The 21,043-nt window shown below is 33.5% G+C and overlaps 1 protein-coding gene across 1 annotated transcript; it reads left to right on the plus strand.

Annotated features, from left to right (window-relative positions):
* The first annotated feature begins 239 nt into the window (after window positions 1–239).
* Window positions 240–19,833, plus strand: LOC120629546 (putative inorganic phosphate cotransporter). The gene is made up of 10 exons (XM_039898505.1): window positions 240–645; window positions 937–1,081; window positions 5,037–5,236; window positions 6,478–6,714; window positions 7,469–7,678; window positions 9,941–10,108; window positions 15,366–15,582; window positions 16,983–17,104; window positions 18,130–18,246; window positions 19,174–19,833. Exons 2-10 carry the CDS (start codon window positions 982–984, stop codon window positions 19,399–19,401), a joined length of 1,599 nt encoding a protein of 532 aa, XP_039754439.1. The 5' UTR covers window positions 240–645; window positions 937–981; the 3' UTR covers window positions 19,402–19,833.
* The last annotated feature ends 1,210 nt before the right edge of the window (window positions 19,834–21,043 follow it).

Genomic DNA, 21,043 nt, shown 5'->3' on the forward strand with positions numbered 1-21,043 from the left:
ATCCAGTTATACACTTCGATCAACGTTTCTTAACCAGCGCAATCCATAGATTTTAGTTTTTACACCAGAAGATGATACACCAAGATATTTTTAATGATTTTTTTTACATTTCATTTCGCAGCTAGATTAACCATAATTACTGGTTCTCATAGTGGATACGAGTTATCCAAGGCCAGCGAGTTACGTCGGTTTAGCGTGGGTAATCGGCCTTAGACGACAATATTTGCCATGTGCTCGCAGGCTTCACGCGTATGCGCAAGTTTCGATCCACAAACATATTGATAAAACGACCGCGAACATAATATGTCAGAGCACTATCGCAGTTTACACACTTGAAATATTGTAGTGAATGAGTGCCGTGTCGATTTCATTATGTAATGTGTGTGTGTGATTGACTCTTGTGGAATTGAGTTATCAGTGAATCCCTTTATAAATAAATCGAAACATTTATTTTGTTTAATCTCAATAAGTCGCGATAAATATATTTTATTAAATAAAAAGAAAGTATAAAGATGAAATAATAACAATGGAAATATCGTGCAGAGAATTCTAAATAGTGTTCTTTTCATTGAATGAAAAGTTAAGATTTGATAGGATATATATAGGATTTGATATATTTGTTCATCATCGCGTCTAGACAGACAGGTATTTATAGATAAAATATGTACATTAATTACAATACATTTTGTTAATATAAAATAGACAGGTTATGCAGTAATATGTTTAAAGACCTTAGATTACGGACAGTTTTCTTTAATGTGATAAATAACTTAATTTATTACATAAAATAAAAGCAGTCCAACTAAAAAAGTTATTTTCAGAGAGATAAAATAAACGGTCAGAAATGATTGCTAGATAAAAAGTATTTACACAATTGTACCTACCTACCTATTTACCAACCAATATTTCAGAAATTTAAAAGAGGTTATTTTTTAGGTAGAGGACAAGATTTAGGTTATTGAAGCCCTAAAATATTTCAAAATGGAGGATAATAATCAGGTACACGCGCATAACCTGCTTGGTCTGAAAACACAGGTTCCAAAAAGGAAAGATAACGCTTTAACGCGTACCTTGCGATCATGTAAGTTTTTGATTCTAGTATTTGATTTGTTTTATGCTAAGTTTCATTTATATCTACTTATTACAAAATCTGTTAGCGTATATACATAATATTCGTGTATAGAGTATATACACTCTTCTCTTCTATGCTTCCTACCCAACTTATTACGAAAGCCGATCGTTATTGTACGTTCAACAGAAATACATCACCTGTAAAAATTAAAATTACCTTACTATCACAGTTCATGAGATACAGCCTGGCGATATACGGTAAGACAGACGGACAGCGGATTCTTAGTTATAGGCTGCCTTTTAGGTACGGAACCCTACAAACGTAGTAACCGAAAGTATGTATACTTACTTATTCACATACTCATTTTCTATTGTTGTCATATACAAGCACCGTACCAGAACGCGTTCAATCATTGGTTCCGGCTATTATCAGTTCCATTACAAACTACTATGCACGGTGGCGAAACAAGAAAACATGAATGCAAATTCAAAAGAAAAAAGTAGGACTTTTAGTTGTAATAAACCTCAGTTAGGCCTTTTCAGGTACTTAAAAAAACTCTACCTATCTACCTACTCTGAGATTCTGCTTGTTGCTGAAAGGTTGATCAAATCAACGGTAAACTAACAGCTCTCAATGTAAAAAAACGCACAATCACTTAGTGCAGGCACTTTTGCCAAAATAATCATCATAATGTTACAGAATTGATTTACGCTTGACAAATAAGTATGATCGCTCAGGCATAAGTTTAATCAAATCAAACCATCAATTAAAACAGTACTGTGTATTATTTTGGAATAGCAGTATTTGGACAAACCTCGATGCCTCTAAAATACGGATTATATATATCTCTCTTGTTCAAAACATCTGCAGTATTAAATGATGCAGGGTTTATAGCGCGGACAATATCACGGGCAACAACTAGTATTAAATAAATAATTATAACATTGACTTTTAACATTTTTGTAAAATTGTTGTCGCAATAATATTGATTTAGGTTTTAAAATATAAGTCTACTTAAAATAACATTTTTTGTGATATGTAAGTTTACTAGGTATGCCATTGTGTAAAGTGAAACTGTGTTGTTGTTTGTGAACCCAAATGAATAAATAAATAAAATAAGCCTGCTGGTAGTTTCAAAGCAAATCTAATATGTACGTAACTACAATTATTAAGTTAATTCACTTTTTTGATTAGTCTAAGTTGCCATGAAATAAGAAGATTAAAATAGGCTTCCATGGACTTTTGAAATTTTTCGTTGTATTGGTTGATTCGTATTTTATTAAGTTTGTTGCATGTAAAAAACGTACAATTCTATTTTATTTATTTAAACACGCTGTTTCTCTTAATTAAGAGCTTAAATATAATCATTTGTAAATATACTCTGAAAGCATGTATATTTTAAGGGACCTGTTTTATCAGTGTTTTAGAAACCGGAGGACAGGGTGGTAGTATAAGCTTTTATATTTACGAGCAAACCAAAGCTCACTCCATAAAATCTGAAACGAGATCGAGAACAACTCTCAAAGAGACTCTTAAGGCACTCATTTTTCCAAGCCTTTGGACTTTCTGTCGTTGGTAGAGCTTTTGCGAAAGCCAAGTGTCACTTGAGGTCAAAGGGACCAACCCAATATATTATACATAATACTTAACTAAGACTCTATACCGAAATTCATATAGAGTTTTAATAAATTGTAGTTATTTTCTAGGTTATTGTAATTTTCCAACATCATCATTATTCTCAGATTTAGAGAGATATAGAGATTCTGTTCTTCACGCAGCTAGTTACAGATTGGCGGGTTTTAACAAGTATTATCCTTTGCTATTGATAATAAATAACCAACAGCTATATGTGTTCTCCGAGGCAATTATTCGGTTTGGTATTGAAAATTCCTTGACAAAAAAATGTAATTAGTAAAATTTTTTGGTCACCATACCATACCACCACTCGTGTCATCATACTTTAAGATATATGAAATGTGTACTAGTGAATCCCGTAAAGTTGTATACCATATAATACAACTAGCTGGTAGAATAAAAATATTTCATCCGCGTTGATTGAAAGAAGTTCCTGAGATAGACGTTTGAACATACAAATCTTACAGTAACAGAAAACAAGAGAAACATTTTAACGAAGAAGAATCATCCTTAGTGGTACTTGCGGTTACCATGCCTACGTAATGTATCTACACTTCTAGGGATAATGCCTCGCAAAAAAACAATTTAATAAAAACCCTGTTGCCTCGTTATTCAAGCAGTTAATTTATATAACTACAGATTTGAAGAATGGATTGGATTCCAAAATACAAGGCAACATTAATATAATAGTTTTAAATAAATAAATAAATATAAAACGGCAATACACACATTGTCATCTAGCCCCAAAGTAATCGTAGTTTGTATTATGGGTACTAAGATGACTATATACATAAATGCTACAGATAAATACCCAGACACTGAGAAATATTCATGTTCATCACACAAACATTTTCCAGCTGTAGGAATCGAACCCACGGCCATGGACTCCGAAAGTAGGGTCGCTGCCCACTGCGCCAATTGGCCGTCAAACTTACTTACGTCGTTAAAGTTACTTCTGCAAGGAAATAAATTTTACTGCATTAGGTTTTCCTGTCGAGGAATTCTAAGTACAAGTAATTTGCGTTAATTTACCCCCGTTCCTCGGAGAAGACATTGAGCCCATGATTGTGGTTATCGCCACTAAAGTCTAACAACCTGTAATGAACCAGTACATGGACTCTAATTTTTAATTCCTTTCCATTCCATAAACGAAAGGAATTCAAGTATACTCAGTTAAGGTTAGATGATTAACTGTTTTTACATAATTATTGGGTTTAGATTAGATTAGCGATACGGTGAAAATATTAGCTACTCGTATTTTGACCTCGGAACATGTCCATCTATTTTAATTATCTAATCTAGGTGTTCACAAATTTAAGACTAGATGGTTATTATCTCAATAAGTATTTAATATTAAAGGTTATTTAATCAAACTTTTATAGTTTTCTCGTGTATATCCGGCTATTTTTCTTTTCAACCTATTGACAGGTATATTACAGAAATAAAAGAGAACATAACATTTAATATTTTCCTGTTCATGAAATAAACGCTAAAGTGTATTGTTTATGTTATTTGCTTACGCTGACAATTTAGTGCGTCACACAGAAGCTCAAAATTCAATAGGATGATGAAGTTCCTAGAATACTTCCGACTTTGTAATTTACTTTATGGTCCGTTACAGTTCTACAAAGACTTCATTTGAATTATTAATGATAAAGAATTATTAAAATGATGATAGCCTAATATCCAACAGAAACCGCCATATCAAGACATCATATTATATGTCTTTGCAGCAATTAGCCATGAGAAATGACTCTCGCCTTAAGGATTTTAATAAGACTGAGGTGTACCAATTCACCTATATTTAAGTTTACTTCCTACTTATTGTATCAAATGTTTTATGATTTACGCACTATACGAAAATTATTGCAAATATAAGGTCAAACTGGTGTCTAATTTGTTTCCTTAGCAGCGTTGAATTATGCTTAGTATCTATCGCAGAAAACTTGTATTTGGTCCTGCAGTAGCCTTAGTATAAGATTTGCTCGCTTGCATTCGAGTTTGGAAAAACTTGAATGACGAAGTAAAATAGATGTTATTTGCGATGTGCTAAAGCTCAAATTTTCCTACAATTTATTTGCTCGGGCTTTTGACGGGAAGTTTGTAAAACAAAAATCAATAGAATAGGACTTGTGACTCTATAACGAGTCTTTGCAAGGTCCATTTAACTTTGACGATACAGATTTATTACACGAAAATGACTCTTTGATTGTAAGCGAGGAAGTCATTTATTATGACACGATACAGAACGTTAACTAAGGACACAGGTTAGACGAAGTATTGTGGCCATCGCTTTACAGAAAGAAAATAAATAAGTTTATCTTTTCAGGCTGTTTTATACCCCAACGCTATATATTAGGAGTAATGGGACTCCTAGGAGTCTGCAATGCGTATACAATGAGAGTTTGTCTTAATTTGGCAATAACACAGATGGTAAACCGTACTAAGACTGGCGACGAGCATTTTGACCCGTACGCGTGCCCTGATGACGTATTACCTGGTAATACAACAACTACAGTTTTAAAGCCAGTAAGTAGAAGAAAACGACTAATTTATCCATTCCTAGAATCCATCTGAGACATATGTTATGGGCATAAAAAGAAAATATATAAAATATATTTACGTGTATATAAATACTGATTATTGAAACGCGTTTTAACTAGTTCAGTAATTAACAGTTTTTTTTTAATTGGTTATTCTAATAAAAATCTTATACTTTTCACTTACCATTTACCATTTACCATTATCATTCATTAAGTATGAATTCAGGCTATAGCCTGAGGTGTTATGAATATACTAATATGTCTACCTAATATCTAAACTTCTTTCAAGTCTATAAATGTATGATTGAGTTACATAATAAAAACATAACAAACATTTAATAATTTATATGTCTTAGTTATATAATTTACCAACAAGTTAGGATGCACAGCGTGAATTGTTATATTCATATGAGAACCTAACATAATAACGTATTAAATGAGTAAACTAATTAATTAACGTATAGCGATTCTCTCAGCTGTTGTTTTATTCTATTTGCTAGATTGGATAGAGTAAGTATATAAAAGAGAGTGGATGTTAATTTGTATCAAGCAATCCCCCATACACACTTGATGTTGGTATTGAACACATCGACCATAAAACTTTTATCTTTGCCCACAGCTTGTGAAGTTCGAAAATTTCGATTTATTTAAGGTTACAATTCCATTAAACCTAAAAAAATATATATAATATTATAATGTAATGTTGTGGAATAGTGATTTATTTTCAGAAGTTTAAATAAGACATTTATATTTATTGTGATAATTTATGATAAATGTAATCGAAATTTTGTAAGTTACTTTTACTACTAGAACTAAAGATATACTATAAGATTTTTTTGTCAAAAGTTTACTACTTTCAGACGATACGATACTTTCAAAGATAGATAAGAGTCATGCTCGTATCTATCTCTATAGCATTTTAATGAATGCAGGAATCTTTTATTTTTGTTGTAAGTCTCTAAAATTGGCAACAATATAAAAATCGATAGACTAATAGAAGGCAGAAAGTTTTGCCGGCCTGATCGATACAATACAAATGGCGTAAAAAGACTAATATAGAGTATGCAATTATCCATACTTGCGCAGTTTGGATAAGCAAACGCATGTTTTGGTAAACATTTTGGCAGGTCTTAATAAATAGCCGACACGTTTTCGTCAGGTTTTGGTTACGACTGTGCTACAATTATAGAGAGAATCAGTTACAAGCACGAGTATTTTTATTTTTAGTACGCCATCTTTGACTGGGATGAGAAAACACAAGGGCTTATACTTAGCGGCTTCTACTACGGATACGCGGCCACTCAAGTGCCCGGCGGCTACTTGGCGGAAAAGTTCGGAGGTAAATGGACACTGGGAGTTGGTCTACTCAGTACTGCCTTATTCACGTTCCTCACACCCATTGTTATAAGAGGCGGGGGTGCCACATGGCTTTTCATACTTCGAGTTCTACAAGGGATGGGTGAGGTAATAATTATCTTGTTCTTTAGTAATACAGGCAAACACTGCTATTTGCAAGCATGGAATCAATTTGAGTATCAAACTATTTAATATGTGTGTTATCATTTTATAAATATAAAGTGTAGGTAAAATATTCATAAATTGTGATAACATAATGGTACATAAAAATCTGCGAAATTTATACAGAAAATACCTATATAGGTATTTACACAGATGTCTCATATTTATAAAGCTAAAGTTTTTAAATATAACTTGAACAGAGTTTTCGACCTGGGTAGGTATAAGTTAGAAAGAATAAGGTATAAGTAATATAAAATCCTTCTCCGAAGTATGTTATCTATAAAACTATACGGTAGGCAGGTCACTTATGCATGTATCGGTTTCAAGACACTGCTCTATCCCATGGGAATTTTCCAGCATAAAAAGTAGCTCAGCTATACAGAAACTATCTAAATGCAATAATATAAATAAATATACTACGACCCACACATCGCCATCTAGCCCCAAAGTAAGCGTAGCTTGTGTTATGGGTGACTGATGAATATTTTTATGAATAATATACATAAATACTATATCACTTCAGTCTGCCTGATTGAAGTACAAATTAAGAAACTAACATTTTGGCATTCATGTTATTGTATACATAATTGTACGTAGCATAATTGTATTTAAATTTGTAAATAGTTGAATTGGTGCGATATAGATATTGCTAACCTGTTTTGTGTTTACATTTAATAAATAACCCTACCTCTACCCACAGGGTCCAACAATGCCAGCACTCATGATCATGTTAGCGCGATGGGTGCCTCCCCATGAGAGATCCTTCCAAGGGGCACTCGTTTTTGGTGGAGCTCAGATAGGCAATATATTTGGTTCCTATATGTCTGGCATTCTACTCGCCGATGGTAGAGACTGGGCTTATGTGTTTTATTTCTTCGGAGGATTCGGCCTTGTGTGGTTTACATTGTGGGTGAGTATAACCGCAACAGTATAGAATATATTTTATTACAAGTTATACAATAAAAAAACTTTAATAATGCTACAAGTTATCAATTTGGCGTATGTGTTGTTATTTTTTTTTCAATGTTAAGTGTAAAGCGAACTTAAACACTCTTATGCCCGTTTTCAACGAGGTAATGTTAAGACATTATATATAATCCTAATCCAAGGATATTCTTAGGTATACTTTCTTAGGTGACCAATCGCTATCCCCTAAGAGTTGGTGTAATGTTTGTTTTCTATAGGTATCCCCTATAGAATAAAAAAGTTCCACTACGCGTTCGATAACGTTATCATTAGGCATTTGATTTAGGCGATTCCTAGGTATATTGTAAACATGGAAAAACTTACCTAGCTAATTACTCCTAATTTTTACATGTTTTTATTTACCCACCACCACTTTAACGGCGTGATTAATATGAGTAGACATTATGTTTACTTGTGCAAAATTATAGCTCAGAGAGTATCTAAATTGAATACGGAATGCTAAGAATTGTTAAAGTGATAAAAATAAGTAAGTCACTTTTAACACCCGACGCAAAAACGACGGGGTATTATAAGTTTGACATGTGTGTGTGTGTCTATGTTTGTAGCATCGTAGTTTCCGAACGGATAAACCGATTTAGATTTTGGTGATTCGGTCAAGAGTATGCTTAAACATGTTTGATGAAAATCGGTCCACAAAATGGTTGATCCCGTAGTTTTTCCTTATAAGGCTATCAAATCAAGAAGCTAGAATACACTATATTGCATGGGAATGAGGAATGACGAAGCTTTGTGTCGGGGTTTTTTTTAATCATTAGCTTATATTTTTCCTAATAACAAGAACTAATTCGAGAACCTACTTGCAATTAAGACGATTAATGGTTAAAAATAATTTTACGACTGTCTCTTAATTAATTCGGTACAGATACGGGTAAGCCACAACACAGTGCAAAGTAAGTGTTCGGTAAATTCTTAGAATTTTACTGCAGTGCACCATCCACATATATGTATATGTGCACTTACATTGATACAAACTACTTGAATTGCGCACATGTAGGTATTTCATTATTTGCTCACTCTACATTTTAGTATTGCAAATTTAATTTATTTTAGAGGTCAGTTTTATATGGCATTTGAAATTTGTAACCAGGATAGGTCAGAATATTTATTACCATAACGTGTAACCTGTATTTTGATACTAGAAAGATTTAAAATTATTAGTTAGTTCGTGGGTTGATTAAGAAAATGTTTTGCTTAGAAACAAACATAAATTGTGGTTCGCTGAATTTGTTATGAACCTCGCAGTGATAAGATAACGTCTCCCAGAAATATTTTAACAACTCTGTAGAGACGTATTCATACTGAACTAAATTGCTACAATAATAATTTGAGTAGTGGTATAGCTTTACCTATGGGTCTAAGCGTGACATAATCAAATCTTTCTAATGATATGAATAAATGAATGAATGATTACAGTTATTATATTTATAGTACATAATCCATAATTGCAAAATAAAAACAATTGTTTAATCGACTTGTTGCACACACGTCCATTAAACAAAAACAACTTGTTTTTTTTTCGTTTTTCTAATTTTAAGGATACTTGGATAATTAAATAATGTTGCTTTACCAACTTAGCTTTACTAAAGTTTAAGTAAATAAAACAAAAATGAACGCCATATTTTGAGATTAACGAATTCAAATATCCAACTTCTCTGGCGCTATGAATGAAGCAGGAGGTCCCGGGTTTGAATCCCAGCAGGGGCAATTTATGATTTCAGAATTTTCTCCGGTCTGGTCTGGTAGGAGGCTTTGGCCGTGGCTAGTCACCACCCTAACGACAAAGACGTGCCGCTAAGCGATTTAGTGTTCCGGTGCGATGTCTGACTACGATACTTCCTATCAAGTTATCCCGCTAGCATTCTAGACTGCAAAGTCACTCATCACCAGGTGAGATTGCAGTCAAAGGCTAACTTGTAGTGGAATAAAAAAAAAAACTAACTCTCTTTAGTATATTCTATGTAGTACTATCTATATATATAAAAGAAAGTTGTGTTAGTTACACCATTTATAACTTAAGAACGGCTGGACCCATTTTTATGATATTTGATTATTTGGATTCCTCTTAGACCGGAATAGGATATTAAGTATTAAAATATAACATTCATCAAAAAAAAAAAATGATCCGCGGTACGAAGTTTGTCGGGACAGCTAGTAGTTAATAATAGCTTATGCTCTAAAATTTCAGAGTCTCACCTGCTACAGTACGCCAAACACCCATCCATACATATCAAAAAAAGAACTTAACTACCTCAACAAAAATGTAACGACAGCAGAGAATAGTTCCCTCAAAGATCCAGTGCCTTGGAAAGCGATATTGCGGTCCGCGCCAGTGTGGGCCCTTGTGTGGGCAGCTGTAAGTATACTTTCTAATGCTAGACTATAATTCTCGGTTCAAAGCCGCTCATAAACGGGTTATTATTAGGTCATTAATAAGTGCAGCTATCTTGCCGCAAAGTTGTGGTAATATCGAAGAACTCATTTCGCTAGCTGGACTGTTTGGTCCGATAGATGCATACAGTATATACTAATACTTTAAATACTACTACTATGCGTGTTCAGTGGCTTGCATAGAGAGTATTCACAGGGTATGCACATGTTATAAAATGAAGAAAATCTTCAGTACGAGTTATAAACACTTAAGGGTAGGCTTTTTATAGTTCTTACAATGCCTATACTTAAGTTTTTTACAACTCTTACTGGATATTTTCTTCAGTTTATATCATCTGCATACCCTGTGCATATGCACGCCACTGTGCGTGTTGTACACTAACAGCTAGTTAAATAAATATATTACGACAATAGACGTAGCTTGTATTATGGGTACTAAGATAGCTGCTGAATATTATTTTAAGAATATAATACGCATAATATACATATAAACACACAGACACTGAAAAACATTCATGCTCATCACACAACCATTTCTTTCCATTTGTGGGAATCGAACCCACGGCCTTGGACGTAAAATGCAGGGTCGCTGCCGACTGCGCCAATCGGCCTTCCGAATATGTCGAAATATAATATATATTATAATATATTCCCCCCTAATACGAGTTTTAGAAAAATATACGGCGGGCAGTGCTTTTGCGCATATATGAAGTGCACGTAACTGATCCCATACCATTCACATATGAACACGAAAATAAGTTCGTTTTATTTATGCACTTTTTGAAGATTTTATGGTTTTTCCAGTAAGAACGTTCTTAACGTTCTGAAAAAGTTGTTTATGCTTTTTAAACTAAAAAAAAACAGCGATTCTAGAATAATATCTTTGAAGTAAGACTTCTTTAGGCGCGACTAGGGAGTAACTCAGAGTTTTTTTCAGACGGGCATAAGAGTTTTTTTCTGACGGAAGTAACGCTTACGTCAGACGTCTGTGTAGTTTCCGCTATTTAAAAATAATAATTTTGATTGGTCGTAAGTATATATTATATACTCCAATCTTCTGGACTTATACGCCAGCTAGTGGCAAATATCATAAGGATTATTTATTGCCAATATTTTCAATCGGATCAATTGTGAACAGAAAAGTGAGTAAAAATTCAACAGTTTAAAAAAAAAAAAAAATTGCAAAGTTTTCTGAAATCTCTAAATATACTTGTTTATTTACCAGCTAAGGTTTATTACTGTTAACTGTGTAACGAAATTTCACCTGATAACATCTAAAACCAACTTGCAAGGCCAACATGTACGTTTCTAATAAAGTCTTTAAATCACCACAATGAAATACAAAATTCTACAATACTGAAAAAAAAACAGTTTTATCAATTAGGTATCCAATCTTGTTATGCTGGTTAGGTAGTTCATGATAAAGTCATATCACTGATTTACCTTTTCTTTGTTTAAACAGTATATATACTGTTTGTTTGTTTAATATATTTAAATATTATACTTTCACTATATGTGTCTTACATAATATAAATAAAACCAAGAAGTCAACAGACGCCTGTGCAAATTCCATCACATACATACAAAACATACAATCTTTAAACAGTTACTACTAAAATGATAAAATGTGTTATATATCCATACTAATATTACAAAAGTGTTAAAATGTATCTGTTTGTTTGTCCTTTGTTACCTAAGCTCGTTCGGCTGAACAGATAACATATTTATTTATTTGTTTATACTCTTTATTTGTACACCACTCAAAAAAAGAAAAAAACATGAAGAATGAAGCAGGATACAATAGGCGGTTTTATCGCTAAGTAGCGATAAGGCCGCCTTGTTATAATAGTAACATAACGAAATAACATAATGAAATTAAGCTCAAAAGAGTTACCTCGCATCCCGAAGACTGCCATAGGATACTTTTTATCCCGGAAAAAAAAAAGTTTCACAATTATATTTGTTTAAACTATCCCTAGAAAATAAAAGGTTTATAATAACATTTGTTTGAACTATACTGTGGATCATCATCATCATTTCAACCAATGGACGTTCACTGCTGGACATAGGTCTTCTGTAGGGAGTTCCACAATCCACGGTCCAGGGCCGCTTGCCTCCAGCGGCTCCCAGCGACTCGCCTGATGTCATCTGTCCACCGCTTTGGCGGCCGACCTACGCTGCGCTTACCGGTGCGGGGTCGCCATTTCAGCACCTTAAGACCCCAACGTCCATCGGTTCTCCGAGCTTTGTGCCCTGCCCATTGCCACTTCAGTATTGCCATACAGTGTTTAAATAAAGAAAAAAATTAGGATAATCCCTATATGGAGCACTTGGTTGGTACACACTCCTACACCAAGTGCTCAAGGGGGTACTTACCTTAATTAGGTGATATGTTTGGCCAATTTTAATTAATGAAATAGTTGATTAGATAATTGTTGCTAACAACAAATAATATTATAATCTTACTGCGACCACAAGCTATGGAATTTCATACGAAATCAACGTTATTATTATATTAACTAGAACTATATAAAGAAATAATGATATGTTACGTAAGTTTGGCTCAGCTGAAACGCTGAACCAATTTTAACGTAATTTAGAACGGAGATCGGAGGTAGCATCCTGAAGACGGCCAAAGAATACTTTTAAATCTGAGAAATTAGAAAATATTATTATTTTACTAACGGCGAACATACTAAGTCACATCTAGCGACTTTTATAAATTCTATTTTCCTTTGTTCCACTACTTCTAAATCGTATACAATTCAAGGTGCGGTTTACAATAAATTTATGTATGCACATAATTTAAGGTCGACGTACACGTAACAAAATGTTGATGTTTGGCCGAAACAAATTATGAAACTCTAACAATTGTAGGGACTTCGTACACGTTTAATACGTATCTATACAATTGTATATTTTTCTCTTGGATGTAAATTATCTAAGTGCCTAATTTCATCAAGTTTAGTGCAATTTTTTAGCCGATAAAATAAAAAGTAAAAATTTAAAATACCTCCGATTTTCTATATAGATTACATTATTCTACCAGTAAAGCCTTTTTCATTTGATACCCATATTGAAGGAATTGTAAAAAAAAATGTAATCTCCTATCTCAAATAAAAAAAAACTAAATTATAATCTATTCATCTGTCGGGAAATACGATGCCACAGACAGATATACACACAGACACATCCAACTTATAACACCCCGTCGCTTTTTTGTCGGAGGTTAAAAATAGGTTACAAAAAAGAAACAGGTGTAGCATTAGTATGGAAGTCTAAATGGATATATTATTTTGTTTACTTGGGTTTTTAATCTTATCTACCGCCAACGTAGAGCCGTTCTCGGAGATCTACGTTGGCGGAGACATATCGACTTTTTTGATTATTTTTGACATAACTATAATTTTTTTTTTTATTTAGATCAAATGTAGCAAAGTTTTATATTCAAATGCATGAATATCCATCCCGCTGGTCGAGTAGGTAGCATGCTCGAATACGGATCAGTTTTGCAGTGTTTCTGGATTTACTACCAGGTCGACCATAAAAACTATACGTTATCGGTATCTCTATCAAAAAATTCTTAGTTACTGCTAAGCTGATAATGAAGCTGTCCACCACGCTGCTACAATGATGGTTGGCAGGCTTTAGCGATCATTGTCACAATATTTTAGTGACGAAAACGAAACCGACGAGCGATGGTTTTTTACGGGCACGAGAGTGGACCGCACAAATTTTCTAACTCCGGGTCGGTACTGATAAGTAGGTAACAGTTAGCAAATTGCCGTAAGCCTGACCCTTCTTATCACTAACATGATATAATAATTCACCTCATTGGAGCAGGGATAAGGGTCTCATCTCAAAATCACTAAGTCATAAAAGACTTTTGTCTACCAATGAGAACCCAGCCTTAAACACTAAAACAGGATACAATGCGAGAGTAGGTTTTGTTGCAGTGTGTTTAAACGTTTAATATGCTAAGCATTGACCCCGATGGCGTAACTTGTGTATTAAAATTCGTCCCAGCTTTTGTAGCGCTTTTGCAGAACAAAAGTTATGTTTATGCCCGGAGTTTGTAGAAGTTAGAACTTTGTAAGGTACATGTACGATTATAAGTTATTTACGTCAAGCTAAGGTTAGGGTTTTCACCACACTACAATTATGACTACCAAATAATTGATGGATTAACACAACGTTAAGTTTCCAGATATTATGAGTGTTTTTGTTATTTTAAATACCAGACAGCAAAGCGTCGCTGGTATTAATTAATAAGGAAATGAACTTTACCTATTATGGAAATTAAGCTTAATTTGCTATACTCTTCGAAATCCAAAATGTTAAGTACCATTTACGATGGCTAGGACCGAATCGTACGAAACGAGGAACAACCCACGAATTACAATTCAATTATATAATTTAGTGTTAGCTTATTTAAAAATATTCATGAACTATTTAACTAAATCATTATTTTAAAACAATACTTCATTTGGACCTTTTAATAGAACATCTTCTTCAATAAATCGTTTTAGAGTAGAATGATGATGTATATATATATGTAAAAATTTGTGCATTCAAAAAGAATAACTGACAATCCTATTACATTCTAGAGTGAAGCAACTGTAGATGAAGGACTCGAACATATATATTAAAACATTTAGTAAGACCGATAATCGTCTCAGTTATAAACCAAAAAACATAAATAGTTTAGGAGTAAGATAGTTTCGTAGTTTATAAGTTAATGTAAACTTATTAGCTAGCTACATTAAATACATAAGCGTATTCATTTTTAAGCAAGCGAAGATGCAAACCAAAAGCTCGTTTATTAAAACGAGTACTCGAAACAATGAACAAAGACGCCAAGGTTATATTTTAATGGTAATTCACTGGCTTATAGCAGGGTTTACGTAATCACTTTAACGGCTTGTTTGCCATGGTTGAGACCTTGGATACTATTGAAATGAATAAAAATGCATGGCCATTTTTTAATCAAAAAAAAATTGTATGTATATTAAAATGTGTGTGTGTTTGTTTATATTGTTACGAACGTGGTGATGGACTTAAATAACACTATTTATTTACATTAAAATTCTTCTGTATTCAAGCAGAGTTTCGTTCTCCCAACTCTTGTTATAACAACAATTGACAATCCAATCCTCCTACCTTTATACGGCCTAGACTCTCTCCCAATAGTTTCCTCTTATGAAAATAAATATAAATTTCAGGTTGGTCACGACTGGGGCTACTACACAATGGTGACAGATTTGCCGAAATACTCTCACGACGTGCTTAAATTCAATATAGCGACCACTGGAACCCTCACAGCGCTGCCTTATATAGCCATGTGGGTGTCTTCCTTTATATTTGGCTTCGTTTGCGACTTGTGCAACAAGAAAGGCTGGCATACAATCAAGACTGGGAGGATCATACACACAACTATAGGTACTGTGCCATTAATATTATTATTAGAAACCGGGGACGGTTTGAATTTTTCAAAATAAATAACAGCAACTATCTACTATTTATTATTGACGTTATAAGCATTCAACAATAATCAACCACGTGTTATGAGAAAGAAATATAAGCAAAATAGTAGCAGAACGTCCGTGGCCTCTGAGCACCGCCTAAGAAGTCCCCCGAGACCGCTCTGTCTCGTTTGTATCAGCGCTTACAAAATACCTTCACCAATTTAAGGTATTTTGTAACTATATTGTTCTTAAACCATCACAGGCCCTCTACAGGGGACGAGTCTCCTCTGAGAATAAGAAGGGTAGATCGCTGGTCAAGCACGAATCCGTAGAGCTCAACAACCTTAAGAACATTATCAAGAACTCTCAGGCATGCGGTTTTCCCCGTTTTAGTTTTTTTCCTTTACCGCTAAAGCAAGTAATATTTAATAATAAATTTGGAAAATCCAAAAGTGCACGACTCATAATGCTCATTTAATTATCAAATATAGAAAAAAAAAAACAGCTGTACTAGGAAAGTGATGCACAGGCGCTCCTGGTGGAATAAAATGTACATAATATCTATAGATATAGATATATCACCATCCATGTTAATTTTACATGGATATATATAGATATACAGTCTTGCAGTTTTCGTTTTTTATTAATTGCAATTAAACTACACTGAATTAATTAATCATTCGCATTCAGTGACCTACAATCGTCGATTAGAATTTTTTTTTTTAAATTTAACTCAAATAATGGATTTTTTCACAAGTTAGAGTGTTTTTGGGTTTCACACATGACGGACAGGAAAATTTTTTGACCTATTTTGGTGTTTTTTTCCAATTCTATTGCAGTAAATCAATTTTTTAAAAGTATGGAATTAATCTCCATTAAATTATCTCGACAATAGTATGCAAAATATCTTGATTCCGTGAACTAACAAGGCTATAATAATAAAAATAGCCGCCAAAATGAGGCGAAAAAAATTTTTCGATCGTAAAGCACTCTCTGATGCTTCGCATCATGAGTCGTGCAAAAATAAAAATATGTATCTGGAATACACAGATCGCCAACGAGTCCCAAAAAATCCGCAGCTTCTGTTATGGGTAGATAACTGATGAATATTTTTTTAAATAAAATACATAAATACTTATTATATATAGATAACCTCCTAGCCATTGAAAAACATTCATGTACATCATACAAACATAACCCACAGCCGTGGGCTCAGAAACCAACTGCAATCTGCGCCAATAGGTGCTTGCCGTTGACCAAACTCGGTCCTACTGAAAGGAGTGCCAGAGCCTTATCTATTAGGCCGTAGCCTCTCACTATAATTAATGATAATTTTATACTAAAAATTTTAAGATTCTGGTAATATGTTTTCAGCGGCAACTGGACCAGCGATTTGTATAATTCTTGCATCGTATGCTGGTTGCGATCGTACGGCTGCTATGGTTTATTTCATTCTATCCATGGCGTTAATGGGTGGATTTTACAGTGGAATGAAGGTATGACAGTGAAGTTTTCTGATCCTTTTGGTCTAATTACTTTTTTAAATCTAATTTAGGTACACCTCATTCATCGTTATATTTCCTGACACAAATCTCTTCTTTCCATCAAAGGTAGATGTTAGATCATATATATAAGTAGGTATTCTTATGGCCCGCCACGTTGCTTCAGTGCGGGTTAGTGGGTTATAACATATAAATCATTAAGCTAATTGAATTGCAAAAACTTATTGCATAATTCAATTAGCTTAAAAAATTATATCAACATTGATATTTTGGTTGTGCTTTCGAGAAACCATTCAATAGCTCAGTCTAAGTATAACTACCAGATCTTATGTTTCATGAAGTACATCTTCAAATATATTTATTTTTTCACTACAAATTAGCCCTTCAATTTCACCTGACGTAGGTAATAGTGCAACCCAAAAAAGTGGTAGTGGTAAAGTGTGTGGTTGAAATACCATCAACACGTACGAAGCGTTTTGCTTCTTCCTTTCTGATCCGCACCGCAAAGGCCTGGAATGCCCTCCCATCTTCCGTCTTCCCTGATACCTATAATCTGGGTACCTTCAAATCAAGAGTAAATAGGCATCTTCTAGGCAAGCGCGCTTCATCTTAGGCTGCATCATCATTTACCACCAGGTGTGATTGCAGTCAAGCACTTGTCTATATACTTAAAAAAAAAAAAAAAACCGTTAGGGGTAATAGCAGTTATAGCAAACCCTAATTCTGCACGGCATCGCACCGGAACGCTAAATTGCTTAACGTCTTTGTTGGTAGGGTGGACACCAGCCAAGGCCGAAGTTGCCCACCAGACCAGCATAATAATGATAATTCTAATATTAATATAAATGTAAAATTGTATGCTTTTAAAATGTATCGGTACGTTGTTCTCGGTTTTATACGCTTTTATAACGTAAGTTAGTGGTTTTGTGGCACCAACTACTTTTAATACAAACACACCAATCTTATAGTAAACTTAAAATTTTACGGAACTATTGTTAAGGAACTGCTTTGTTATTTAGGTGAACGCCTTGGACCTTGCACCGAACTTTGCCGGCTCTCTTACCTCGCTAGTCAATACAACTTCTACATTCGCTGGCATCATCACACCATACCTTATTGGATTGTTAACACCTGATGTAAGTTATCTTCGTAATTATTACGCTATTAAAATTAGCTTCACCTATATGTTTATTTGTGTGTAAGTAACCAACTCCTTTGGACTTGATTTTGACTTCTTCAAACGGTCTGATTTCGTTCTAACTTTGTCGAAATATAGAGGACCGATGACAATACACTAATTTGAAAAGATTATTCCATTTTTCAATTTTTAAAATAAGATTTTTTTTTAATTCATATAATTTAAATCTATAGTCGATTAGGTAGGTATGATGTTAATTTTAATTTCGAAGTATTCTTAAGTCAATTTCTCTAATATTAACAAAATTGATGGTGAATGGGTAACCGACTCATAAAAATAATAAGTAAAAAAGTTGAAGAAAAATTCATTTGCTTTAATAAATAAAATAAACCAGAAGGTATAAATTACTTTGGTTTTTATACCAAACTAATTTTGTAGTGTTTTTGAACTAATAATATATTTTTATAACTGTCAGTATGCTTGTTACACTTGTTATATAAATACTTTAGCCTAAACAAACTTTAACCCACAAAACTTTTAAGTCGACAGTGATTAACTATTACTCATATTTAAGTATGTATTATATGTTATAGTATCTAAATATTAGTTTATTATTTTTTATACTTATTTTTATTAGTATTTTATGTGTGTAATCCTGATTAGTATTAGTGTCTAATTGTTCGTAAATATGTATATAATAAAAATACATCCCACCAATCGGTTTCCCTTGGTTTTCCTAATCCTAAGGTTGCCTGGAAGAGATCGCTACTAAGCGATAAGGCCGCCCTTTGTATCTTTACTTTTTAAGTTTAGTATTGTTGTTTTTTTCCTATTTGTGGTGTACAAATAAAGTGTATAAATAAATAAATAAAATCCAAACGTTTGAAATTTTTTTTTTTTAATTATTGATGCTTTGTTTTCACAGTCAACTTTGGCGCAATGGCGGGTGGCATTCTGGGTATGCTTTGCAGTACTGGTCGGTACGAACGTAGTGTACTGTATATGGGCAGATGGTGAACAGCAATGGTGGGACGACGTTAGACAGTTTGGCTACCCACCAGATTGGAAACATGGTACACTCATCCCTGATGCTAATCCTGAACAACCGGAAACTGTACCACTTTCCAGCAAAAAAGAAACAGAAGATTTATAGGTTTTCTTGGCCCGTTTGTGTTTACATAAAAAAAATACAAGAGTAATGCATAATCATGCTAGAAAATTGTGCCTGACTTATTCGATAAGCAGAAATATATAAAGTCTTAAAATATAAAGGATTAAAGTTATTTACAAAATAAAATTATTATTGCATAATTTCAGGATTTAAAAAAAACGAATATTTTTTCAAAACCAGTGTACAAATAATTTTTAAAAGTATTTATGCTTAGAAAATTAGGTTAAGACATTGTAACGTGAATTAAGCCGAACTGTACTTAGGAAGATGTAATTGAGCCATAGTAATATACTCATTGAAAAACCACCCAGTCTATGATATATTTTACGTATCGTTCTTTTAACTTATTAGTTATAGTAGTTTGATCTGCGAATTTATGTAAATAATCTCGATAATAAAAGTTATAATGGAGAATATATGGTTTATTATTTGCCTGTTTTATCAAATAAACTTGAATATGTAAATAGTCTCTAGCTCATTAGTCTATGTGTTAGCATATTCATCTACGTTTTAAAAATTCTTGGGTTCGATTCCCGGCCAAGAATTCGAAGATTTACTTTTATCTGTAAATAAATCTGTTTAAGTCCAGGTTAAAGTTAGAAATTTGTCCCAGTTATTATCACTAACGTGCCAATCGTTAAAACCCATCAACCCGCATTGGACGAAAACCCTTCAAAAAAAAGGTCCATTTTCGAAAACCCTCTCTCCGATATGATGGGTGACCTATGCCCAGCAGTGGGAAGTTAATAGGTTGATGATAATCGTGATGATAATGTAAAGGGAATAGAGATCGATATCGTCATAGTAATCAATTGGTACAATGAAGACAACGATGTGAGTGGCAAATCCTGGTAGGGAAGTGGTATTTAGTGAGAATAAAACTACCTTATAGCTCTGTAGCCAATTTATTACTGCCAACTGACACAAATTACACGCATTATACAACGTGTAAATGACACAAGTGTAAGTGACACTTTGTTAGGTACAAGTCGCGTAGCGTAGGTACTATGCGCGTGTCGGTCTCTTATCTTTAACAGGGTTGTCATAAGGAAACACTTATTATATTATGCTTCTTTGATTTAATATTTTTACAGGGTTATTCCGTGTGAAATATACTTATGCCTCCTTCAACTTTATTTCGCAATTCTGTTACACGTTGTATAAATCAGGAATCAGGATTCTTCGTGTTTCTTCAGATTGTTCAGATTCGGGATTAGGCAGATTCGCTTTACGGCTGAAGTACAATCATAAATAAATTATACTATGATAGTAGTGCACGCTTGCTGGTTGTGTTGTAGGATGTCGTGCCCTCTCCTTATTTTGAGCCTCTTTACGGGATTACAAGCTGTTATGAACAGGTGTTTAATGATAGTTGTTATATTCAAAGTAAAAACACAGGATTGGTGGCAGCTGAAGTTGTAAAACAAATAATAATGAATTCACTTATCGAATTTCACATTATCTCTGTTTTCTTACTCAGAACATAAGAGGTTTTCTTAATTTGAATGACAGGCAAGTAAACAAACATTAATTTATAATTACATAAACGATAATGATAATAATTATCAAGAACGTCTCGGTACACATAGAAAATATTTGTTACTGAGTAGATACATAGAAGCAT

The sequence above is a fragment of the Pararge aegeria genome, chromosome 14, assembly GCF_905163445.1.
Source record: "Pararge aegeria chromosome 14, ilParAegt1.1, whole genome shotgun sequence".
Lineage (NCBI taxonomy): Eukaryota > Metazoa > Arthropoda > Insecta > Lepidoptera > Nymphalidae > Pararge > Pararge aegeria.